Consider the following 27,890-nt stretch of genomic DNA (forward strand, 5'->3'; position numbering starts at 1 on the left):
TATGAGCCTGGGAGCTGCTGCTCTTATTAAATGTGATGGGGTGGGACGGTGGTTCTTGGTCATCCTTATTCTCGCGTTTTTTACACAAGATTATCAGTTGCATAAAATTGTTCTACAAAGAGCTTAATAATTATTTTAATAAAATCATCTTGGCTAATTATCCTAATTGGCCAATTTTTAACAATAATTGAGCCCAGTAGTCTGAGGAATAGATTTTAGGTATAATTTCGTTTCGGCGTCATTTAATCTGGATCCGAGTCAAGGAAAGAATAGATAACATATTTGTATGAATAGTTCTCATGGAAAACCACCGGCAAGGTAACAATAATAAGGAAGTCGGCTTGAAATAATACGATTCACCTTCGTCCACCGGATTCCCAAAGAATTCATGAGAGCTTGAGAATTTTTTTCCAGCCCTTATCGCAATTTGCACAACTATCAATGGAAGTATTCCATTTGCCGTTAAAACTCTCTTAACGCGGATATTTTTCCATTTTGGCTTTGCATTTCGACTATGATCGTTACTTACCACCTACTTTAACCGGCCGCCTACTTGCAAAGCGATGAAAAATATTCAATATAACCTGAAGGTCGTGCCCGGACAATGGATTCGAAACAATTATGCAACTGGACGGCTTGGCTCTCCTTTGATGCCCATATAAAACTACTAATATTACTAAAATATTATTCCAATCGTTTTTTCCTCCATAAAAATCATGTTCGACTGAGGGCTAGGCAGTAAGAAATGTATATTTAATGTTGCGACGCCAATCCCGCACTTGGCCTGTTTTGTAACAACCAGTTTAATGAGGTCTGGTACGAAGTGTTCTAAAAATAATGAGCTATTATAATCTTGCACCTATCTATAGTATTTTATTGTTAAAATTATCATTTTCACTTTTAGATTGTTATTAGTTTCACTATTGTTATTGGGTTGTCCGGAAAATAATGCAGGATTTTGGTATTAAACAAAAAAAAAGAAACTAGTTACTTTAAAGCAATGTTCTTTAATCAAAATAATTTCNGAGTAATCCTGTAAACGTAAACAGAATATTTTATATAGATTTTTTTTAATGAAAACTTAAAATCCTGCATTATTTTCCGGACAACCCGATATTATGAATATAAATATTATATTACAAAAAATTTTACGTGCGCAGGATTTCCTCCTACGACTAAAGTGATGAAAAGCAATGTTCACAGGAACAATGATTGTGACTAATCTAGAAGCAAACCATAGATAGAGCATACCCAACACGGTTCTTGCACGATACGCGCAGACTGACTTTAAGAAAATGCGTATGGTGCAATCTGTTGGTATATGATATAAGATTTTCTAACAACAAAGATTTCTTACTATTAGGAATAAATAAGAGAATTTTCTATACTTGTTACCGTTAAAATTACAAATTATAATCATTATTACACATCTTACTTATTCATCTCAATTATTTTAAATAATATCTTTCTCAAGCAAATCATAAAGATCTGGTCCGCTGAGATTCGCTGTTTTTTGCGCACATATCATTGGCTTTATTCCAACAGAGTCTGACCAATAAACCCGTTGGAGATAAAAATCCTCAGATGCCATCGTAAATTTCAAAATATAAAAATAATTTTAGACTAGGTGCATTGCACCTTCACTTTTGTGAATCACAATCGTGTTAAAAACAAAAATTTCCTGATAGCATTTTGTATTTTTAAACGTTACAAAATATTTTTCCCTCGGTTGTTCATTCGTGAACATTTCATAATTTTAATTGAAGTCTGTGTTTGTAAGGTTGTAAATTACTTAAGCAATAAAATTGACTAATTAACAGTAGGTTTTAAAGAAATATTTGATGAAAGTTCTCTGTGTTGTTATTGTTTTTTGTATTTGTTTTCAGCCGATTCTTTATGTCCAATACTGTTAAAATTGGATCGATATAGATACACTTTCTCATATATGTTTATCGCAGTTTTATTTGCCAAATTGTTATTGAAATTTAAATTAACCCTTTCTCACTAATCCCGTTGGAAAAAGATTATTATAAACACTTTCTCTTATGTACTTAATGCTTACTTATATTAAATTGATAACAGATTGTTTTCTTTGTCTGTTTACTTTTGGTTCGTGTGATCCTTCTTTTCCGAAGCAACTTGGAAAACCGCTTCTAAAGCATCTTTAAGTTATAATAGGACAGTTTTTTAAGCTAATCTAGCGATTTGATTAAAACAAATTAACTGACAAACAAATATTTTCATTGATAATTATGGTCTGTCTTCTCCTCTGTCTGCCTGTTTCCCTCTCTCCCTCCTTTTCTCCTCTCTCCACGGTCTCTCACACTCTTACACAATCTCTCTCTCTCTCACTCTCTTTCTCTTTCTCTTTCTCTTTCTCTACCTTCCTATCTGTCTATCATTCTATCTAACTAACTGTCAAACTATCTCTATCCCTCTATTTCTCAGACTCTGCTTATTTCTCTTTCCCTTTTCTATCTCCTCGGTATCTCTTTTTCGACCTTTCTCTCACACAATCTCTCTCAACCCTGCCTCTCTCTCACTCACTCTCTCTCACTCTCACTCTCTCTCTCTCTCTCTTTCTCTCCCTCTCACTCTCTCTCTCTCTCACTCTCTCTCTCTCTCCCCCTCTCTACCTTTTTATCTATCACTCTATCTAACTAACTGTCCAACTATCTTTCTATCTCTCTATATCTCAATCTCTGCTTATTTCTCTTTCTCTTTTCTATCTCTTCGGTATCTCTTTTTTACCTTTCTTTCACACAATCTCTCTCAACCCTGCCTGCCTCTCTCTCCCTCTCTCACTCTCACACACTCTCTCTCTCTCTACCTTTTTATCTATCACTCTATCTAACTAACTGTCCAACTATCTTTCTATCCCTCTATATCTCAATCTCTGCTTATTTCTTTTTCTCTTTTCTATGTCTTCGGTATCTCTTTTTTACCTTTCTTTCACACAATCTCTTTCAACCGTGCCTGCCTTTCTCTCCCTCTCTCACTCTCACACTCTCTCTCTCTCTCTCCCTCTCTCCCTCTCCCTCTCTATCTACCTATCTAACTAACTATCAAACTATCTTTCTATCCCTCTATTTCTCAGTCTCTGTTTATTTCTCTTTCTCTTTTCTCTCTCCTCGGTATCTCTTTTTCTACCTTTCTCTCACACAATCATTCTTAACCCTGCCTCTCTCTCTCTTTTTCCTTTGACTCTCTCACAAAATCTCTCTCTAGTCTCTCTCTCTTCCTCATACAATCTTTCTCTTTTTTTTCTCTTTCTTTGTTTAATGTTATCAACGGTCAATTTTGTATTTTTTACGTTCACCTTTTCTGACTATTCTCGTTAACAATAATTAAAGGTTTAACAGACTATTTGTCAGCCTACACAAGCTTGACGTGTTGTTGTGTTCTACTTCTATTGTCTCGATCTTCACCGTACAAAATCAAAATATTTCTTCGAGTTTGTCAACAATTTTTCCTTTTTATTTACTTAAAATTTTGAGAGAATCGAGAAAAAATATTTTTCTCAGTCTGCATACCTCTAATTCTGTGCGCTTCTATTGTATTTTTCAATTGCCTAAACTTGGTAAATCTTCAGCATATAAAACGACAGTGTTTCCTTGTGTAAATAAAAGAAACAATTTTATTCAAACTGAATCGCCGAAAATATTAAATGCATGTTAAATCTTGATTTATTTGTTGCACTAAAATACATACAATTAAATGCATAAGTGGCCTTTTAAAAAATAGTTATTCAGATATCGTGAGATGCGGTCGGGTGTGATGTAGGTTTCAGAAAAACATTTTCTTTATCGTGCCAACGTTTCGATCTTTTATTGAGATCATCTTCAGGGCTCATGATCTCAATAAAAGATCGAAACGTTGGCACGATAAAGAAAATGTTTTTCTGAAACCTTCATCACACCCGACCGCATCTCACGATATCTGAATAACTATAGATTAACGGTCACTAATCTCTACACACTTTTAAAAAATTAGAGTTTATTTAAATCATTCAATTTGCGATTTTATTACCCTTTTTTTCGAAAATGGACCATATTGGCTTTATTAGGTTTCTAACCAGGATTCAATCAATTATGGGCAATGCCCTAATAATTGTATTTTGTCTACACTCAACGTTAGGCTCCAATAAATTGCAGTACACATAAATTTAATTTTATTTTCCACCTAGTCGATTTATTTGCGGTAAGAGGCCGTTAGAGTAAATTGACTGAATTGTCATAATAGGTATTTGTTCAAGCTCGTTGACTCAGGTTGCTATTTCTGGTATGAAAATTGAACAGGCAATAGGCAGAGGATGAAATAAAAGAAACCGAGGTCTGTAAACTCAAAGGCGAAAAAATAACTCCGTGAAATAAAAAGGTTATTTACACACATCTATAAAAATAGAGTTTTCCGCCTCAAACACATTTTCTTTGCCGGCCCGACCGAAACAGGTCACGCATGTCGGTGAGCGCATGTAGGTAATCTGGCCTGTACGCTATGCTTAAAATTTTATAACATAGAATTATCTCAACGTCAAATAAAATAATATAAATTTATTTTATTGCGTTTTTGACTATTAATTTATAAATTCCATTTGATCGAAAGACGCTTCTTTTAAAATGTGGTAGGCGGTCAAGGTGACCAGAGTACCGCTTTACACGTTGAACCTTGGCTTCCCTTTTTTGCTACAGGTAATCTTATCCCATAATATCTAATATTGAAACGTACTAGGGCAGGCGTCATTTTTCCAAGAGAAAAAATCCGAGGAGGTTCAAACGGAGAAATGTAACATGTACAAGAATTTTTTTGCCAAACTAGATGGAACTGGCTCATAAGGAAATACTTGTTCTTCTCCGTTTGTGCGCGTGCACGCCATGTATGTGCTTTTTTGTACAGCTTATACTTTGTATGCATGGGTGTGTGACTTGCTTATTCTCAAAAATAACTCTTTCAAATAAATACGACGACAGATACATAAATGATTTCATTTATACGTAAACATTATATGTACATTGTTTAATTTTCTTGCTTGTACCTATAGAGCTATTTTTCTATTCAGGTTAAATCAAAATGGCAGATTTTTGAGAAAATACGTAGATCACTGAATTTTGCCCTTAAACATCGGCACAGGAGTCCAACAACCTCTCATGCCCAAGGACTGTCTTTATATCGGCTGTCGTACCTACTCGTTCCTTGTAAGGAACCAAGGCCTCACTCCTAGACCAAGTGTCAAGTCAATCGGGTATGCCCAATCCTCAAACGAGTGTGCACGGTCCCTTTGCGTTTTAGACTACCAGAGAGTCATCTTTCAGTCGTGCTCTTCACTGGCAAGAGCTTCTTGGACTATTTGGCTCACTGACGCTGCCAAAGTTCTTTTTCTGCATTCTTGACTGCTCGTCTATACTGAACATTAGTCATTGAATTATTATTCTCTGCTTTTTAATAAAAAACGCTTAGTTTGAATAAATAACAACGACTTTTTCCTTCTATACACCACCCCACCCAGTTATGGGTCTTTCCCTTTACAATAATGCTGACGACACTAACCCGGATTAGCCCAATTTGTGCATGCAAAACTGAATAATTCACTATATAAAAGATAAATAAATAGCTACATAAATATATTATGTCGAATTAAATAATATGTGAAACCTGGCTAACTAGAAATATTGATCCAAATCTTTCAAATTCAGCATGACTTCCCATGGCATGCTAAATATTTAAAGGCGCTGAAGCATATTTTTTCTTTTATGAACCTCCATGTCTGACGGCCAGTCGTTTCAGAATAGAGCTTTTAGTTTTTTATTTTATTTTTAATGTAAAGTGAACGAGACAATTCAGTATACATTTGGTATAGTGAGCATAACAATCTGGTTGTTTCTTTTATACTTGACAAGGTGCGAAATTTCCGAGACCTGTTAGGATTTGCGTTACGTAAAAATGAGGAAAAACCCCGTTTGCTTTTGCCCTCACTTAAATTTTCGTGAAGTACTTTAAAGTTAGTCTTACTTTGTATTTCCCATCGGCTTTGCCATCTTGCATCCATTTTTTGAATAAAAAGCAAACATTGTTTTTTAGAGCACTTCTGAGCTATTGCAGTTCGTGATCCTCAACTTTTGGCAAGTTTCGCTGTTTCTCATCTTTGATTTGCTTATTCTGCTTTGAAGGATGATATCGATAGGTATGATTTGTAAGTAGTGGGTGGATGTCATCCTTAGGCTACACTCCTTACATAGGTACACTCCAATAACGCAACCCTTTCGCTGAAGTATATTTTGATTTGACTTTACGTTCGTTGAATATGTCGCGATGGGCAAGAATACACTTTTATTAGTCGTCGATAGAGCTTTAGGGTGCTAATCAATTTATAGATTTTAATTACATGACAAGCAGGGCTTAGCTTTTCTACTAGAACCCAAGGTACCATACCTTATTGTATGGGGCAATACTCTGACCCTCTTTGACTTTACAAGGACAAGCTAGCTTGCTTTCTAACGTTAGTTGTAGCACATATCAGGGTAAATAATAAACTTGGCTTTTTGACACCATTTGTCTATTTCAGCTAGAACACGTCTGGCTTTTCTTTGTGATTCATTTTGTTATCGGCCTTTAGAAGATGACTTGTAAGTAGTGGGATGTCATCCTGTAGGCCTTTTTACACGCCAATAACGCGATCATTTCACAGCAACCTCAATTCTCAATTTTTCCAGATATTCAAATAGATTGCTAAAGAGTACATTCCAGAAGTTCTTAACTCTTGGTTCAAAAGTGACTATTGACTGACAGTTTGATAGCTTTCCAGGTCAAAGGTAAATAGGTAAAGTAAAGTGGTAAAAATACTGTTTGTAATGCTAGATCTAAACTAATTATGTTGTATGAAAATTTAAGTTTTTAAGAAATAAATTACATCTTTAAATTCTTCTGCAATAATGTTGTTTTAAAGCAACATTGCTTTTTAGCAGTTTGGTCAATTCTTCTCATAATTAAGATTAAGGGCGCTGATAAGTTTCCGAAAGAAGAATAATTGATAGCTTTGATAATTGAAGAAAATTGGACGTCATTAACTAACTGCTGTAATTTTGTTTACAGAAATAGACTAACGATAGCAAAATAGTTTACTTTCATCTTAGAACAATAACCTTTTTTATGCATGATAAATTTTTTAGGGTAATTTTTTGCTGTTGAAATTTGATAGTTAAATCTGACTGTCTTAGTGGAAATTTAAATGCAAAGTGCATATACTTGTCAATAGTGTTTCTTCTTAAATAAGTTAATGTATCAATTTTTTTTTATTTGAGTGCCGGTGTTGTTGGAATTCTTCTGTCTCAAGAGTTTGCCAGGTTCGTTACCATTCATTGTGCCACCGATGGGCCAACATGAGGCGTGTTAGGAGTTTTGCCAACGGAATTTTTGTCTACTTTCACCTCGCTCATCAAAAGTTATTTTGTAAGATATGTATATTGTCTGTGCGATGTACGTTCCTTTTATGGGTGAAAAATGCATGTTGCTAAATTTCCTATGATATAATTTAATCTGCCGTTTATGCTTCCGTTCTTAAGTTTTTAATTGGTCCATCAAGATAGAGGTTTCACTACATGTGCAACAAATGAGAGTCTTAGGTTGTTTAGAAAAAGGACTTCATTTTTAAGCAATAATAGACTGCCCATAAAAAATAAAAAATTAAAAACCTACCACCTGGTTTTTACACGAAAAAATGGCCAACTTAGGAAATGCATATTTTTATTTTACGCTGAGCAAGATGGATTTTTTAAATGTTTTCCTAGCTTCAGTCATTCCTCAAATTCAAAACTTCGGGAACATGTCAATTTTTGACTTTTTACGAAAATTTCAAATTGAACTGTGGAGCCAGGAAATCGTCCTGGAGCGGCGCCCTATAGCAATCGAAATTTTAATAAGCTTTCAATTGTTCACCTTCCACTTAGCCTAATTTCTCAACCGTTTTCGAGTTAGTCGCGATTTATGGCCGAAAAGCGTGGTTTTTACGTGCTCATGGAGAAAAACCGATCACCCTCTCCCGATTTTACCGTATTTAAACCTATTGTATCAATACGTTTTTCGAAACTAAACTGCCACACAACTGTGAAATGGGAAGTAAAAGTTGAATTTCCGTGGATGAGGTAAACAGGTTGTTATCGACAGCAGAAGCATTCCGCATCCCAAAAGGTCAATGTAAGAAAAAGTGAGAATTTTCGCTTCCCTGGTCGTTTTTTGAAAAAGTCTCGGAACAATAGTTGTAAAGCGTAAAATTTCTGAAAACATGACGGTACAAAATTTATTCAAAATAGAAAGCTTATTAAAATTTCTTATCGATTGTTATAGGGTGCCGCTCCAAAGTCGATTTTTCTGTCTCCACAGCTCAATTTGAAGTTTTCGTAAAAAGTGTAAAAATTAACATGTTCCTGAAATTTTGAATTTACTGATGAATGATTGAAGCTAGAAAGGCACTTACAAAAGCCATCGTGTTCATCGTAAAATTTTCTAAAAAATGAGCCCAAGCGCGTTTGGTCTTAAAAGGGTGAAAAAATATGTATTTCCAAAGTTGGCAATTTTTCCTGCAAAAAAACAGGTGGTCGGTTTTTAAATTACTTTTTTATTTTTATTAAATATATATTTTTTTTATGGACAGTGTTGTTTGCCGTGATTTTATTGATCGAGTTAGATACAGTGTATGAAGGATTAACAATGTCCATCTCAAGAAGTTTAGGTCCACCAAATTTAAGCCAAACTTCATTATAATTTTTTTATTTCCTTTTCCATTAAAGATAGTTTTAAATATTTTGAAACAAATCCCAAAAGAAAAATGATGCTTTCTATTCCTTCTGCTGTGCTCGCGTTTTTGGCTGAAAAATTTGGCTCTCCTGTAGGAGGTCCTGGGGATCGTAAATTTTTTATCGAAGTTCTATTATCATTTTTATTTCGGCCTTCCACAGTGGTGAAAAGGATATTTCGCTGAAGACCACGGTAATAAGTACATTCTCTTTAACTAGGAACTTTCGCACTATATGTACAACTCAAAATTTGGATGCCGCCATGGTTTTCCCCTTCCAATCACTCTAAAAATATACATAAAAGTTACTTAGGCTGGTGGGTCTTTATATTACTGCATATTCCCCCAAAGACCCACCCCCACGTACAGAAACATTCAATCTAATAAATACATTCATTTAATATGGGCAGATAAAATTTGGAAAGTGATATTACGCCAGTAAGCCTCCCGCCCCAAACACAATTACCCCAAAAAATATAAAAATTTGGTGGGCCTGTGGGATACTCCATATTTAGCCAACTCCCCCCCCCACACACACACACATTCACTCACTCAATCGATTATTCTAATAAATATATTTATTCAACACGTTAGCATAATTTGGTGAATCAAACCCATCTATTCACTCACACATTCGCTAATAAATACTATCGTTCTAGATAGAAAAATCCACGTGTGGAAAGTCATCAAATACGACCAAAACCCTTCATCCGTTTCAGATATCCAATCAAATTTTCACTGACATTACTGTTTTGTCTAATATTTAGTTTATTGTTTATTAAATTGAAAACTGTTTGTCAAAAACTCTTTTGAGACATCAAGTTCCCGCTCTTAATATGACATATCACCTTTTGGAAAAATCCACATGTGGAAAGTCATCATATACGACCAAACCCTTTTATCCTTTTCAGATATTCAATCAAATTTTCACTGCCATTACTGTGGTTACACTGCCAATATTTGGTTTTTGTTTATTAAAATTGAAAACAGTTTGGCAAAAACTCTTTTGAGACATTAAGTTCCAGTTCTTAATATGACATGTTACCTTTCCATTTACACCAATTACTGTTAAGATTTTCCTTCATGCTAGCTTCTTATTATTTCTTTTAAAGCATTTCGTTTTAAATTTCTTTGCTTTTAAAATCAATGGCAAAGGAAAACCTATAATTTTTGAAATTATAATCTATCTAATAACTAAATCTAAACAAATCTGTCAAGTTGATTTATAAAACCTAGAAATAGACTTTATGTTTTAACACTGAATAAATCTATAAATCCATTTATGAATTCCTCAAAAATAAAAGTAAAACCTCCTTAGAACGATCGTTGGATTATTTTTGCCCGCATATTTCTCAAAATTAAGACGGGATAGATTAATTAATCTTCGTATGACCTCAATTCATTTTTACGACAACAAGCAAATATCGTTCCAGCCTTGGAATGTTTGGAATGGGTGAGAAATGCATAGATAAGAATCTGAGCTAGGCACAATATCACAATGGAAACACCATTTCGAAAGAACTATCGTCTTTTTCTGGGCAATGCTATACTTGAAAGAAGGGGGACAAGCTCATATGACATTTTTGTATTAATGGTCAATATTTTTTAACAAACGATGAAGGAAACATTGAAGTAATCTAACATTTTATAATAGTACTATTTGAAAAAACAGTGATTAAAAGGACAAATCGCTGTACATATTATAAATAACTTTTAAATCTCATCACGTATTATTTTATTGTTAGTTTTCATATTTTAAGAAACGTTTTACAACTGAAACAACTTTCACTAATGCACAGTAAATTTAGTCCCGCAGAAGAGCAAGTTAAATTTAGAAAATTTAATTAGAAAAAATGGCTTCTCATCTGTGAGGTAACGACCATCATCCTTCCGCGTTTTCCGGCTCATTTTCTTTGGCTCCAATGTGGGTGGTCCAGAAAAAAACGGGAAAAACATTAAAATATTTTTCAAATTTTGAATTGTATAATACACTTTATATTTCACTTTTTCTCAGTCTGCTGTCAAATATATAAAAGTTACTTTTTTAGTCCAAAGGTTTAGTTTAACTTTTCTTCTTTCGGTTTTCACTGACGTTATATGGCATGTCATGTAATGAAAAAATCTCGTTAAGGGTTATTTTAACTCAATATCAAGTTCTAGTATCTTTCATGGAAGTTTTGCATTGTTTTACAATCATGAAATTTTATCGTTTTTGGCTTACGTTATCAAATTTCCCCCATTCCGCGAATTATATCTCTGATAAACTGATAAGGTCTGAGTTTAATGTTTTGACGCATCGCTGTCAGACTTGACAGCTGATATGATATTGTTCCTCCCTTTGTCCAGGATGTACTGAACCGATCTCAAGCGTTATCTAATATTTTACCGTTTAGATAAATTAAATTCAAAACAAAACCTTGTCTAGTTCATAACTACATGGGTAACATGAATGCCTAATAACTTAGTACGTAAGTTTTTTGACGTCTTAAATATCAATTGTTCATTAAATATATCTGATCAAATTAAATTTAACCAAAACCTATTGTAAAATATACAATCCTAGATAATTAATAGAAGGAATGTTAAAATAATCTGACCAATGATTTTGAGATGGATCAAATCATCCGAAAATTTTGACTATCTAGAAAGACTAGTTATTAATGTAAAAAAAATTACATTCAATTTCCCGTTACTTAATTAGTTTTTTGCTAAACCGTTAATACTTGTATTGTTTAATTGGAAAAAAGTGCATAGAAATATCGTGAAGTTGGCCAATTTGGGTACTCCTTTGAAAAATGTTTTGGTTTTTTAAATCGAAAAATTATATTGTAGATACATTGTCAGTTTCATGTGGTAATGAAACACCAAAACCTCTGGCTAATAAGATAAAAGTCAACCTTTACCATAATCGCCTCCAGCTCTCCATGATTGCTGTCGATTTGAAATAATAAGCACATATATGTATTACGCAGGGCGGGCGACCAAGTCCCGAGGGGTTAAATGCCTGGGTAGGCTCGTACCCCATTAACATAGCACAGAGACGATCCAGATGTATAAAAGGTTTATGGAATATACAAAATGTCCCGGGAACAGCGGTCGATACAGGAGGTTATCCTACTTATCAAATTGGTCTTAAACGTCCCGATTCTAAGTCCGATTCTCATTCGTATTCCAGATATTTCACTTTTCGAGATACTTCAACTTTTCGCAGCTTTTTACCATAAAGCCCACGTATCTCATAAAATATTAGTTCTCAGAATATACAGTTCTGTAAAGATATGGACGCTTCCAGAAAAGTCCCTACTAATGGGCTTTACACACATGTACTTAATTTCTCAAAGGTCAGTTTCGCCCGTGTAAAATTTTAATTGCTAAAGATTTAATTTTTCGGTTATAAATAGTCGCCGTTTGTTGCCATTTGTCGCCGAGAATCGAACAGATTACACGACATTTGAAAAATGGCAAAAAGGAGGGAAAATTCAAAAAGGTGGGGTTGAGATGGGAAGTTAGTGTCTTAGTGGATCGAAGTCACGATAGCTCAAGTGGCAGAGTAGCGGCGTATTTAGCAGAAGGTCGTGGGTTCGACTCCCGCTCGTGACACTGACTTTTTTATCTCAACTAAAAACCTTCATTAATTGAATGATTTTAATTGGTCAAGCGGACCACGAAAACTAGTGAAGTTATAAATAGTTTTAAAAAAACTAGTGATTAAGATTTTGAAGGTTACAATAAAAACAAAAATTAATAGGATTTTTACTGCACTTTCCCTTGGTGTAATAAAATTTATAATAAGAGTAATATTTAATGAAGTACAACGAAAATTAGGTAATAAAATTGTGAGTGGTTGAACTAACATGAAAAGTGAAATATCTTGAATACAATCTTTAAGTAAGGTATTGATTGAGATAAAAAAGTCAGTGCCACGAGGGGGATTCGAACCCACGACCTTCAGCTAAATACGCCGCTGCTCTACCACTTGAGCTATCGTTACTTAGATCCACTCGGACACCAACTTCCTATCTCAAGTGGTAGATCAGCGGCATATTTAGCTGTGTGTTCGAATCCCGCTCGTCACACTGACTTTTTTTATCTCAACCAATACCTTACTTAAAGACTAATTAATTGAAAAGAATTTATTTGGTAATCGGACCGCGAAACCTAATCGATCTTGAATACAATTGGAAAATAGGGAGTTTTTGTATCAATTTGGTAGGTAGGATAATCTCCTGGAGAATTGACGTCTATTCAGGGGCAACCTATATTGTTAATTCGCGGACAGTAGTATCTCTGAAGTTTCTCCTGCCAAGCTTTTTTCCTCTTGCTTTTTGTAAGACACTACCTCAATTTTTAAAATCTGGGAAAATAGAGATTGTGAGGTTTTACGTCGTTGTGTATTACGTTTGACATGATTTCAGGAGGCATTAGCTCGGAAATTAACTGTTCATTAAAATGCGTAAATTTTACGGTTTAAATTCCCATCATTGTGATGTAAGAAAAGGCGCAATACAGAGTTATTAATGTTTATCCTTCTGAGGTTCACGGAATTTAACCTTGGGTGGAAATTAGTGCCGAGACGGCCATATAATGTTATCTACATGTAATCGAATTATGCAACGCCTCAATGCAAGTTCTGGGCAAATTAAAATTAAAGCTATTGATTGCAAATTGCGGATAAAGGATGGGATAAAACACATCTATATGACAGTTTTGCCAGATTTTCTACTTGTTTTTAACTGACTTACCGATCTGGGGAAGCCAAACACCACAAGTTCCAGGGAGTTTCTTTTGCAAGTCTCATGTCGCTTCTGAAACCGAAGCACCTTTGCGGAATAATTATGGAGGAGGAGTGTTGGCTGAGAAGCTGCCCACATGAACGCCCCTCTTCTTGATGCCTTGCTTCTCCTTATCAAGGCAACTTTTACAAATCGGCCAGGATCTGTAAACAACGACTTGCCTAACCCAGAAACACAAACCGCAATTTGACTCTAAGATTGGTCAAGGTTTCAGGACAACAACAACACCAGATGTTTCAGTATTCGAACATCCTTAGATATCGTAACCTGATAATTTCTAACTTATATTGGCAGTTAAATTAAGACAAATAAACGACATCAATTCTCGCTTTTCTCCAACATCTGTTTTTTATGAGGATCGAGGGGTTGGTGAATCTAGCTTTCAGCCTTAAACATAGGTCAAACCGTTAGATTAAGTATAAACAAAAATATCCCGAATAGCCAGAAATAGCAAATTTACTAGAACATGCAAGTGAATGACGTACCTCTTGCTTACATTGATATGATTAAAAATTCACCCAAGCATGCAAACCCAACTGGCACGTATACTACGTTTTCCTAATGTGTCTATGTGTTTTTTCTATTTTTATCAAATTACTCTATGCCATTATTTCATTGCCATATTCACTTTATCTTTCTCCTCTTTCTTCATTTTTCTCTCTCTCTCTCACATTAATAGACTTAACTTTGCGTAATTAAAAAAGCCGTCCATCTCTCTCTTTCTCTCTTTCTCTCTCTCTCTCTCTTTCTCTCTCTCTTTCTCTCTCTCTATCTATCTATCTATCTATCTATCTATCTATCTATCTCTATATATCAATCTACCTATCTATCGATCTATCCCTCTCTTTTGCTCATTCTCTCTCCCTCTCGCTCTCACTCTCTCTCTCTCTCTCTCTCTCTCTCTCCTTCACTTCCTCCCTGTTCTCCCTATCTTTCTATCTTCCTTCTCTATCTATTAATCTATCTATCTATCGTCTTTCGATCTGTCAATGTATCGATATCGACTATTTCAATATCTACTTCAACATCTATCGATTTCTCTCACTCACTTTTGCTCTCTCTTGCCCTCTCCCTATCTCCTTTCTCTCTCTCTCTTCTCTCTCTTTATCTATCACTATCAATCTATCTATCTATATAACTATCTCTCTCCTTTCTCTCTCTCTTCTCTCTCTTTATCTATCACTATCAATCTATCTATCTATATAACTATAACTATCTCTCTCTCTCTCTCTCTCTCTCTATCTATCTATCTATCTATCTATCTATCTATCTATCTATCTATCTCTCTCTATATATATCAATCTACTTATCTATCTATCCCTCTCTCTCTCTCTCTCTCTCTCTCTCTCTCTCTCTCTCTCTCTCTCTCTATCTATCTATCTATCTATCTATCTATCTCTCTCCTCCACACATAATTATTTCTAATAACGTCTTTATGTCTGATCCAATAATTGTCAGCACGCGTATCGGTCAGACAAAGGATCTTTGTCTGTTTTTTCGATAGAGAACTGACCGAGCTGACTTATATAACCTATTGTTCGAAATGAATCAATTAACACCGACTACACACTAGTGTTGTGTTATTAAAAGCCGATTATTTTAAAATTAGATTAGTTTTCAGGAAGTGGGATCCCGGCCAACGGTAATCCCTTAGCCTCCGTCGGAACGGTTTTAATGTAATATTAGTACTAGAAGAAGTTCCCTCTTATCTTATTTATCGCGAACAGATGAGCGAGATATATATTAATATTAAATTGTACCATTTCTGCGCACGATGGATTTATTAAGCGAGTGGTGTCCGGGAGGCGATACTGTCTAACGGCTTACCTTTTTATCCTTGTTAAAGGTTTGAGCTATACAATTAATTTACATGGGTTAACTTTGTAAAAATAATATGCAAAAGCGGTTTATGCATAGATTATTAACGTCTTTGACCTGCTTCCATCATTTCTTTAAGCAGGATTATTGATATATACTATAATCTCATTGTTTTAGTGCGGGATTAATTAGATTCCCAGTAACATTTATTAACAATAATATGTATAGTAACAAAATGTCCTTAAATACAAAACGAAAACTGAACTTATTGCCCTACCGTTTTTTGAGAGAAATTTTAAGAGACGAGAGATAGTAATTGCGTGGGAGATAGAGGGTTATTGAAGTCAAACAGGTTTACGCAAAGATAGTAGAAAGGGTAATATGAGAGAGGAGTGGTGATTTAGTGAGGGTGGGAGAAGGGGAAGAAAAGAATGGAAGGGAGAGAGAGAAAAAAAAGGAAAGTGAGTAACTGAGTAATAAAGATAGGGAGAATTGGAGAGACGTGAATTAAAAGAAAAAAGAGATACATAGAGAAGGAAAGTTAGAGTGAAAGAGATGGATAAGGGGTAAGGCAGGTTATGAAAAGTGAGTGAGATAGATAGATAGAGGTGAGAAAATTTGATTGAATAGTAAAAAAAATATTTATTTGCATTGTATAAATTCACTTTTTTCCACATCCTACATGTTTTGTTAAATTTAAACAATGTTTGTATATCCCAGGCCCTGAAGATGATCTCACTAAAGATCGAAACGTTGACACGATAAAAAAATGTTTTTCTGAAACCTACATCACACCAGACCGCATCTCATGATTTCTGAATAATCTTGTGACATATATTATTATTCATTTTCACTTTAATATTGCAAGATTATGGTTGATATAATATGTTTGGGCAGCTTGATCACCTTATTATATAAAGTAAGTAGAAGCGGAACCAAAAATCGTAATACATCCCCACAACCCTATATATGCATAAAATATTTTTCATTCTTACAACTGGTATTTATTTATTAAACCTATTACTTATCCTTAATTACGTTGGAGGAACTATTTTTTTATTAAGTTGGTTTACCAAACGTAATGTATCTTATTGAGTGAATAAAAAGAAATTTATTATTTAAACTATAAATCTGAACTTTCGGTTGCAAATATATTTCAGACGGGTCAAAAAGAAAAATATAGACGAGCGAATTGTGCCAATAGACCCGATGCAATAATTCTGAGTTCTTTTTTATATCCTATGCCAGCGAAACTATACTGGTTTAGTCTTCTCTCGAAAGTTTGTTGACCGTTTTGACCGGACATAATTGACCAAATTAAAGCCGGCGAAAATAATTCGATAGTTAACGAAGTTGAGTTCGCCTCCTTCATTTAATTTATCTTGCCGTTTAACAATTCGTTAGAACTTATATTAATTAGGTAGGCGGGGGGGCAGGGTGAGGGGATTCTATTTTCACGACTAACGTGGGGGCGCGTTTTTGGCCGCGTCGGACCAAAAATGGAATCCAAGACGAAAAGGTAATGATCGAACTTAATAATTTTTAAATACGCTTCACGCCCTTCCGCTTATCACCTTCTTATACTTAATATTATATGACTATCCACAATAATGAAAAACACCAATTTTATCATTTCGTAATGGATTTAATTACTATTACACAGCGGTTGGCTAAGATGTAAAGAAACAACGTCAAAATAGATGATATTTTACGCTCTATTTAATACCAGCCTTACTTTCCTTAGCTCACTTTTTACTCCATTGAAATGACCTCAATTTATATACGTGTGTGTGTGCGTGTGTGTCTGTCTGTCTCTCTGTCTGCCTCTCTCTCTTTCTCGCTCTCTTTTTCATTCTCTCACTCCCTGTTTTTCTTGTCTCTAGTTCTATCTATCTATCCATCTATTTCCCTTTTGCTCTTATCTCACTAATTCTATTTATCTTTCGTCTTTCTATTCCTCTCTATTTCCTCTTTCTCGTTCTTTCTAGATTTCATTTCTCTCTCTCTCTCACTCTCTCTCTCTCTCTCTCTCCCTTACTCTCTTTTCTTCTAACTACCCATGTCTATATCTTTCGCTTTCTCTCTTTTCTTACTAGCGCAATCCCACTCTTTTATCCTTTATTTTTTCTAATTTCTTTCTTTCTCTGTCCATCTGTCTGCCTCTCTGCCTTCTATCTCTTTCACTCTCTCTCTCTCTCTTTCTCTCTCTCTCCCTCCCTCTCTCTCCCTCTCTCTCTCTCTCTCTCTTTCTTCTCTCTCACTCCCTCCCACTGTTTCTCTAGTCTCTAATAATCTATTTATCATTCTTCTTTCTATTCCTCTTTTTCCTCTTTCTCGTTCTTTCTATATTTCATTTTTCTCCCTCCCTCTCTCTCTCTCTCTCTCTCTCTCTCTCTCTCTCTCTCTATCTATCTATCTATCTATCTATCTATCTATCTATCTATCTCTATCTCTCTCGTAATCTTTTTTTTCTAAATATCCATCTCTAATCTTTCGATTTCTCTCTTTCTTACTAACTCGATCCCACTCTTTTATTCTATATTTTCTTAAATTTATTTCTCTCTCTGTCTGGCTCACTCTTCCACTCTCTCTCTCTCTCTCTCACTCACTCACTCCCTCTGTTTCTCTTGTCTCTAATAATCTATCTATCTATACATCTCTTTCCCTTTTAGTCTTATTTCTCTTTTTATGTTTATTTTTCTATTCTTCTTTTTTCTCTTTCTCGTTCTTACTATATTTCACTGTATCTACCTTAAACACTATCTTTATTCTCTTTCCATCTTTCTTTTCTATCCCTCTTTCTATTAATTTTTTTGATAATTATATGAGTATCATTGGATTAAAACAAATTGCTTTATTATTTTTTATCGAATACAGTTTTTAATTAACTTATGTATAAGGAAAAACTAACCCATGTAACTACAAAGTAAAAGTGTAATTATCCCTACTTTTTATAGTAAAAAGCAGAGCTTTTCAAAACTAAATAAGACATTTAACTAGCTACAATCCATTTCCCAAATCATTAATCAAAAAATTAATTATTAAAAATTTAATAAATGCATGTTAATTCAGGGTGGTTCTAATAAATTGTATTATTTTTGAATCTATGTACCTCTTAGGCCCCATTACGTAGTTGTACTTTTTATTAGCTTATTTAGGTTAGTTGGCAATTACAATTTTTTTTAAATTATAAGGCAGCAATTTTCTTGAAGGATATATTCAGTTTTGAAACGCGGCCCCCTCCCGAAAATTAGCCGGAAAACCCCGAATTTCCATAATCGGTGGCAAACGCCCCATCTTTGCCTCATGTTACGCCACAACACTTAAAAATACCCTCTGACTCACTGATGCTCTTCATCTTTAATTTATACCCGGTGAAAAACCGGGAAAACTCCTAGGCTAAAGATAGAAACCTAAAGATAAAAGTACAGACGACTTTTTTTCGCGGCGTAGCCGTCGGAGAAAACGCTTCCTGGTCCTCGATCGGGTTTTTCTACTAATTTTAACATGTTCCAGCACCAAAATAGACAATTAAAGTGAAGGTCGTCATGTTTGGCCGGACGCCATTTGCCGGAGCTTTACCGCCCCTTGACAAATTTCACCCCTATTATTGTATATCGGGTTAAAATTATATTGGAAAAATAAATAAATCATGGGTAAGATATATGCCTGGTTTAAAAAATAAAAATGATATATTCCAGCGTTTTTAATTATTCTTTCCGATATATCTGAGCTTTAACATGTCTATTGTTTTTCCAGTCCATCGAGATATGTTTTGAAAATTTCTGATCTTCGCTAGCTCCGAGGCGGGTAACAAACTTTAATCCGATTAATTCTCTCTTTATCCGAACAACGGTTTATCGCGCCTTTCTAAATATAAAATCGGGTGTTTCGAATGGTAGACAGTTTGTGTATTTGGCGATGGTCACTCCACGTTTCTATATTAAGTCCGAACGGGACTCCGGCCAGAAAGGCTGGGTTCTCCATTTCACTGGTTATCCGGACGGTCAGGCAAAATCTCAAATCCTCTGGTCCTCATTAATGGTTGAATACTAAATCCGATACCAATAACACGTTATCGATCCAATTGAACGCTTTCTTCGCACGAACCATAAAATACATCATTATTTATCCTACATTGTAAAAAACGATTCTGCAAAGATCCTACAAAAAACCTATAATTTGAAAACAATTTAATTTTTATACCAACCAACTATATTTAATTTATGTTTTGAAAGTTTCACCTTTAAAAACAAAGACGGTGAAAGCTTCATCTAAAATTTTCAGTGTATAACAAGTTCAAAGTATTCGTCCAAGTTACACGAAAATCATTTGAATTCGGTTTCTTAAGATATGTACAGTTTATGATTCTATATACCTAAAAAAAATTTGAAACATTGTTCGGACTAGCTCTCACATATTTTTGACTTCTAGAGTTTGCAAATCATTGAGCATGTAAACAGAATCATGACAACAATGATCTTATTTATACAGCTATAGCTTTTTCCTTCAAATTAACCCTTCTTAACTTCAAATTAATCCTTTCTTTAATGCATTAAAAAATTTAAGAGCTGTTATGAATTGTAAGTACGTAATATAAAATTCGTGAATATTTGTAATTTTTTTTAAAATATAAAATAATTGGTATCTTATTATAAATTAATTAAGTAAATTAATTACAATTAAGTTGTTTAACAATAAAGGATTCATCTTTTACTTTCAATATTTAAAAAACATAAAATACCACATAAAAATTAATTATATTTAACAGTTATATAAAATTAAACATAGAAACAAATATCAAAAACGCTGGTGACAACCGGATTGTGTGAATGTATTTACTTGCGTGATTGGTGAAGTGTATTTGATTAGGTCTGTGTGGAATATCGAGTACCAAGAGACCTAAGTCCTAATCCTAAAATTCCTGTATATTTGAAATTTTTGTTTAAATATAAAACAGTTGGGTTCTTATAAGGCCATATAAGCATTAATTACAATTAAATTATATAACAAGAAAGAATTCTTCTTTTAATGTTAGACTTTAAAAAAAAAAATAAAATACCAGATAAAAATTAATTATATTTAACAGTTACATAAAATAGAACATAAAAATAAATATAAAAAACCCTGGTGACAACTGGATTGTGTGAATGTATTTATTTGCTTGAAGTTAATGTATATAAATAGGTCTGTGTGGAATATTGTGTCGAACCAATTCGGACTTAACTTGGGAAAGTGAATTCACTTGTAGGAATGTATTTATTAGCGTGAATGAAGGGAGGTTTTTTGACCTTGACGCCCTCCCAGCCATAGGTTTTGGTTACACATAATGTGGACTTCAACAGTTTAACTTCTGATTTTTCCTTCTCGAAGGTGGGCTAATAGGTCATCTCAAAAAACAACAACCAGCTTTTTTCATTTCACAACGTTTCGGATTTATTTTAATCCTTCCTCAGGTGAGTTAGCACAATGGTTGAAACAGTGGTCGTCAGTCATTAATATTTTGTAATAGTTTATTTTAGCACAAAATATTAATGACGACGACCACTGTTTTAACCACTGCGCTAACTCACCTGAGAAAGATCAAAATAAATCCGAAACGTGAATTGAAAAAGCTGATTATTGTTTTTTGAGATGACCTATTATCCCACCTTCGAGAAGGAAAATTCAGAAGTTGTACGTAATGTTAAGAGGGGTTGTCTCAGCTGTAAATCCAGAAATGTTTTCCAACCAAATTTAGATTAATAATAATTTATTTTATTTTAAGTCTATTTAGACTTGTCCTAGCATATATTTCCTGTTCCTCAATCCGACAAAGTTAACTATTTAGGACTTATATTTGATAGAAGATTAACTAAGAATCCACACACACGATTAAAAAACAGACACTCAACAAGCGATTTTAAATGCTTTATTACCTACTTAACCGACAATCAAAATTACCATTAAAATCAGAACTTTCAACCTACACCTACCTACTCAAACCTATTTGGCTGTACCGGTGCCAAGCTTATGGATCGGCCAAATATTCCAATATTCAAAGATAAAGTTTTTCACCCAAAATTTTAAGGCTTATTGTTGCTGCCCCTTTTTACGTAAACAATAACTCACAGAGCTCTTTACATGCCAACAATTTTTTCATCCATCAAAACATATACAGACGTTTTCATAGTAAATTACAAAATCACACAAATATGATCACTCCATTCCCCACAATTACCACGTAAACGTCTGAAAAGAATATGGATAAGAGACCTCGTAAATGGTTAATATCATTTTATTAATTCAGAGCGGCTGCCAATGGGTAGCTTTCTCTATAACGCCCTTAATGGCACAATCATAAATTGAAATCCAATCTGCTGGTTGTATATAATACATATACAGTTGTACTTAAAGCGAATGAAGTAAAAAAGTCTATATTCAAATCTATTAGGTTTCGTGGTCCTCTTGGCCAAATAAATTCTTTTTAATTCATTAAGGTTTTTTTTTAAATAAAAAAGTCAGTGTCACAAGCGGGATTCGAAACCACGGACCTTCGGTCCACTCGGCCACTAACTTCCCATCTCAACCCCACCTTTTGAATTTTCCCTCCTTTTTGTCATTTTTCAAATGTCGTGTAATCTATTTGATTCTCGGCGACAAACGAAATGGCCACGGAGAGCTTTAGTGAAGTATACTTCATTTTCTTATTACATTTATTAGGTTTCGTGATCCGCTTGACTAAATAAATTCCTTTCAATTAATTTTAATTAAGTTTTTGGTTGGGATAAAAGGGAGGAAAATTCAAAAAGGTGGGGTTGAGATGGGAAGTTACTGGCCGAGGGGATTGAAGTCACGATAGTTCAAGTGGTAGAGCAGCGGCGTATTTAGAGGAAGGTCGTGGGTTCGAATCCCGCTTGTGACACTGGCTTTTTTATCTCAACCAAACACCTAAATTAAAAATTAATTGAAATTAAGGTAAAAGGTGATATGTACAATTATTCATACCATGATTTACATCGTTTAAAAGAAACATTAGATATAGATATATACTAAAACTTTTGGAATGTTAAATCTAAATCATCTCGTTAAGTTCTAAGCGTGGATCACCCAGTAAATATATTTAACCAAAAGCTGGGGCTTTGGGAAATAATTTTTCACAATTGTTTTGTCCCTTTCCTCAGGACGTTGAATTATTGATCCCTTATGTTATTCAGTTATTATACCTTAAAGACCCACATGTACAAACAATTTTTTGAAAGAAAGAGATGCCAGGTCGGAAAAAATCAACTTGGTCGAACTTGACCGAGAACATTGTTATTTTTTACTGCACCGCCTCTCAAGAGTAGACTGTGACAACGGATCCTTGCTTTGTCCTGACCAATTGGCAAAAATCTCGCAGCGACGTCGAGAATAAACCAGTTTTGTATTTATTATTAGATAAAATTTTTCTATCTGGTAAGAATGAGGCCGGCCGGGAAGGCGTTGGCTCTTTAAACCGTGCAGTTGCACAGAAATGACCGATGAGTCATCTCTAGACGCATATAACACGGGAAGGTCAGCCTAATTAAACAAGTGGACAATCTGGCGTCCGAGTTATTACTGCATTGAAAACCAGATTTGAATGGGTATTTTGACATGATCGGGACTCGAAATCTCCAATAAATCGCTGTGTCAAGGGACAACATCACATTATTGGGCAATGCCACTATTCTTAACTAAATTAGTCATTTCTGGTCCGTTTATACTCGCTGTGCGTCAACAGTCTCATTTTACTAAGAGTGGAATCCGAAATAACCTTACTGTCATAAATGTACACATAAATACATATTTGAATTTTTACTTTTATTTAAAATAACTGTTTTCATTTAAAAAAATTAGAACTTATTTTATTTTGAATGATAAGTTAGTCCAGGAAATATATATTTTAAAAAAATCAGAAAATAATTTTGGTCGTTCGACTATATAACACAACGTACAAAACTTTTTAACAACACATTAGAAAAATCTTACGTCAAGAATAAAGAATTTAAAATGTAAGTCTAAGTAATTATTTGTTGCAAAAGCTGTTTAGATAATCTATATCTTGAATAAATGTTACCGTAACAAATAAATATAAAATAAATCGTTTAACATTAAATCTTTATGGATTTGGCTCATCTCAATATATTTTTTTCTTTTTCTAAACAGATTTATTGATCAACAGATATAAAACTATTGGGTTGTCCGGAAAATAATGCAGGATTTTAAGTTTTCATTAAAAAAAATCTATATAAAATATTCTGTTTACGTTTACAGGATTACTCATTTGTACGAATGTCAACACTTATTAATCCTCTTCCAAATGATATTGTTTGTTTACCTCTGTNAATAATAAGTTACCAACACGTTGGGAGAAATGTATTGAGAGTATGGGAAATTATTTTGATTAAAGAACATTGCTTTAAAGTAACTAGTTTCTTTTTTTTTTGTTTAATACCAAAATCCTGCATTATTTTCCGGACAACCCAATAGAATCTATACTTACTATTATACTAATTCATACAATAACTCGCTTATTAAATTAATTAATAGTTAAAAAAATTTCTACTTGAGATGTCTGTATATCCATTGTACATAGCTTGCTTCCATAAAATTAATAATCCCTGTAACGTTAATAATTTTTAATATCAGATTAACCCTTTTTCCCATGAAATTAACCCTTTTTTAAAGCATAAAAAATCTTAGGAGATCGTATATGAAGTAAAATTCCTGAATTTGAAAAAAATGAAATAGGAAAATTGATTTAGGTCGTAGATTATTCCAATTATAGTCAAATTGTTTTATATATTTAAAAAAATCTCACATTAAAAAAATTTCATCTGTTTTTATTGTTAACTTTGTATAACTTGTAAACATAATTAATTTTTATAGGGTATTTTATATTTTTTTAGTCTAAAATTAAAAAGTGAATATGTTATTATTATATAAGTTTAATTGTGCTTAACTGTCATTTTGTCTTATAAGAGGCCAATTATTTTATATTTAAACAAAAATAATTCAAATTAAAAAAGTAATTTGTTTTTATCATTAACTGTAGATGATTTTAATTGTAATTATTTTTTCAAGTCTTTTAAAAGTGCAATTATTTTTTTATTTAAAAAATCTCAAATAAACGGATTTCCTTTACCTGCTTATATTTCTTACAATCTACGTTTTTAATGTTTTTAAAAAACTGGTTAGTTTGAAATTAAGAAGGATAAATTTGAGGTTAAAAAGGGATAATTTTTAAATTACGAAAGTTCTATTGAAGTTAAAAAGATTTAATTGGAAATTTAAAAATAGTAATGTGATGTTAAAAAGGGTTAATTTTACCAAGAATTCAAAATTTAAAAAGCCTTCTCTTCCCACTTCATTTTATTACGAGTTTTTGATTTCTTTTTCGAGGGAGAATTGAACTTTATATTGATTGAACCATTTTAAAATTTCAGATTTCTTCGTGCTGTCTCGGAGTTGTATAAGGTAATGTATTTGTATTTTTACTATATCTACAGGAAAGCAAGTTAATTTTGGTATTTTTTGCAAAAGTTTTCTTTTAACTTATTTTCGTACTACCGTTTGACTATTTTAATCGTTGAGAATATTGCTTTCTGCCACATATTTATCCTTATGCTGGTTACATTATCACACTGTTTTATCTTAAATCTATCAATTCGTTGTTTTTGTTTTCGTTCATTATATTTAAATAAACAAACTATACATGAAGGTGGATAAAAAGAAAAGTTTATTCGTTGTAGGAGAACGTCGTACGTGTTAATATGTATAACCTCGTACACTTTACAATTCTGCAAAATATCAATATGGTTATTGCCTAACATAAATTCAACATTTAAAGGACGGATTTGTCTTTCTTAATTCAATACTGTATTTTTTCCCAAATATGTTTTATAATTTGGGCACTATATTATTAGTGGTTAATAATGAAAAAGGCGATTTTTTTAAATAAACAGCTTTAATATCTGTTATTATATGCTCCGGTACCTCAGGGCTATAATTTTTTTTAAAATCTATAGTGTTTTGTCCATGTTGTGTTTATGTTAATGAGTGAAGGAAATTTATTTGTGATAGGAAGGGGGTTGTTTAACCCCGCCCTGAGAAGGAATATCGAGTATTCTGGGGTGAGTGTGACCAGACTTCTACGTTTGTACGGCCTGTCGTGTTTATGTCAATTTATTGGAACGGATGTAATTTATTAGCGAGAATGGAGTGGGTTCAACCCCACCCCGAGGGATATCGAGTACTCTGGGGGAGTGAGAGTGATTAGACTTTTATGTTTGTATCGATTGTTGTGTTTATGTAAATTTATTGGAATGAATGTCATTTATAAGCTCGAAAGGAAGGAGTGGTTTAACCCTGCTCTGAGAAAGATCGTATTCTGGGGTTGGTTTGTGATGTCTGTAGAGTGAAAGTAATTTATTAGCGAGAATGCAGTGGGTTCATCAACCCCGCCAGAAGGAATAACGAGTATTCTGAAGGAGTGAGTCTGATTAGACTTCTATGGTTGTATCGAGTGTTGTGTTTATGTAAATTTATTGGGATGAATGTCATTTATAAGCTCGAAAGGAAGGAGTGGTTTAACCCTGCTCTGAGAAAGATCTAGCATTCTGGGGTAGGTTTGTGATGTCTGTAGAGGGAAAGTGATTTATTAGCGAGAATGGAATGGGTTCAACCCACTCTGAGGAATATCGAGTGCTATGGTAGGAGTGAATGCGACCAGAATTCTATGTTTGTGGTGATGTACATACATGTATAGTTGTGTCTATTCAGTAATTGACAACCTAGATACAAATGAGAGGCTAGCATTTTAGAATATCGATTTTGTTTTCATATAAAAGCAGTCAGTAACAAATCGAGAAGCTTAAATGGATGCAAGTTGAAAAATACGCGTGAAAAGCCAGGAAAAATGACCTCAGCTTTTGTCGACGCTTAAACCTTCCCTTTATATATATAGCTTTAATAAAATATGGGATTTGTTGATTGTTCCATTTTTCCGTGATGATTTTGCAAAATGGGCATGTGTTATCGCGGAAGTCCTATCCTCAGCCTTATAACGTCACAGTTCAACACTGAAGTATAGTCTATGTAATGCCAATATTATCATTTTTTTAAAGGTAATTACTCAATTCCTCGTTTTATTGAAATTTTATCTATTTGATCAATCCTGATAATCAGCAATTCACATAATCTTTATAATGTGTGGTGATGAGTCGATGATTATTCGTGAGATGCGATCTGGTGTGATGTAGGTTTCAGCAAAACATTTTCTTTATCGTGCCAACGTTTCGATCTTTATTGAGATCGTCTTCAGGGCTCAAAGTGTTTGTTTTCTGTGTAATTGTGCCAATGACCTTCAAAATAGAAGAATTTAAAAATAATCGTATATCGTATATAACCGCGGACTTGATGGACTTGGACATCTTCTGATAATGGCAAAATATGTACAATTGTACAGTTATAGTGATAAATCTCTTGATAAAGTACTTCTTCCAAAACAGACAATGGGTGAGTGAGTGTGAGAGAGAGAGAGAGTGTGTGTGTGTGTGTGTGTGTGTATTTATTTATTTATTTATATTTATTTATTTTTGATGAATCACTTTCTTCTAATGAGCTGTGCTATTTGACAGTTTTTGAAACATTTGTCTCACACGCATTTTGAGAAGTAAAGGGAAACAAACGAGCGGGCACACACTGAAGATGGCTAAAGGATTGACCATTATCTGTTTAATCTAAAAACGTTCATCCGGTCGTTATCTAAAATTGATAGCCATAGGGTTTAATTTTTTATCATTATTTTGCCGTGGCAAAGAAAGACCTGAATTGCACTGGATATCGATTGGTTATCTCGTGTATTTTTTTAAAACACGTAGGCTCAATGCCAACTATAAAACCCAATGAACCACCAAGGCGAATAGGCCAAAAATAAATGACGAGAAGTGAATAAATAATTGAAATCGTAGTTCCACGATGAATTTCCGACTTTTTCTCGTCGGAATTATTTAAACTGAACGTGTTAACTTACGAATTGAAAGGATTGAATGAATAAGGGCTTTTGTTTGTTTTGGCCACACACCAAATCGTATGAGTTTTTGAAAATTCCAAACTAAAGATAGACGACAGCACATTACAACAGAAAAACAACGAAACGACGATTCAACGGAATTGAAAATTCGACGGAAAACCTCTATCAAGTAAATTATTAACGCTTTATTGTGCCCTTTTTATATACTTAGACCCTTTAATATCTGCTAATAAAATGTTTGAAAAAAGACTTAAAGTCTACATGTAAATTTAAAAAACATTACTTGACTGGAAATTTTTGAATAAAAACTATTTAAAATTTAACAGATTAGTTGATTTAATTATCGAGTAGATAGAATAATTTTGTTTTGTACAAAGTTAAAGATGTAACACGATAACGCCAAGATTGCATGCCAATTTTTTTTTTTTAACTGTAGCCTTCAAAGGTCAAGTAT

General features: G+C 33.7%; 1 protein-coding gene across 2 annotated transcripts in view; it reads right to left on the reverse strand.

Annotated features, from left to right (window-relative positions):
• The window catches only part of LOC106663977, an 89,104-nt gene that overhangs the window by 39,157 nt on the left and 22,057 nt on the right, over positions 1 to 27,890 (reverse strand). Inside the window, exon 1 of one of the 2 annotated variants that reach the window (XM_024226665.1) lies at positions 13,531 to 13,603. The exons of the other annotated variant lie outside the window; for it this stretch is intronic. Coding sequence (XP_024082433.1) covers positions 13,531 to 13,586 — 56 coding nt within the window. The 5' untranslated portion in view covers positions 13,587 to 13,603. Of the gene's footprint in view, positions 1 to 13,530; positions 13,604 to 27,890 lie in introns of those variants that run through there. 2 annotated transcript variants of the gene reach the window in all.

The sequence above is a fragment of the Cimex lectularius genome, unplaced genomic scaffold (assembly GCF_000648675.2).
Source record: "Cimex lectularius strain Harlan isolate CLEC.00 unplaced genomic scaffold, Clec_2.1 scaffold26, whole genome shotgun sequence".
NCBI lineage: Eukaryota > Metazoa > Arthropoda > Insecta > Hemiptera > Cimicidae > Cimex > Cimex lectularius.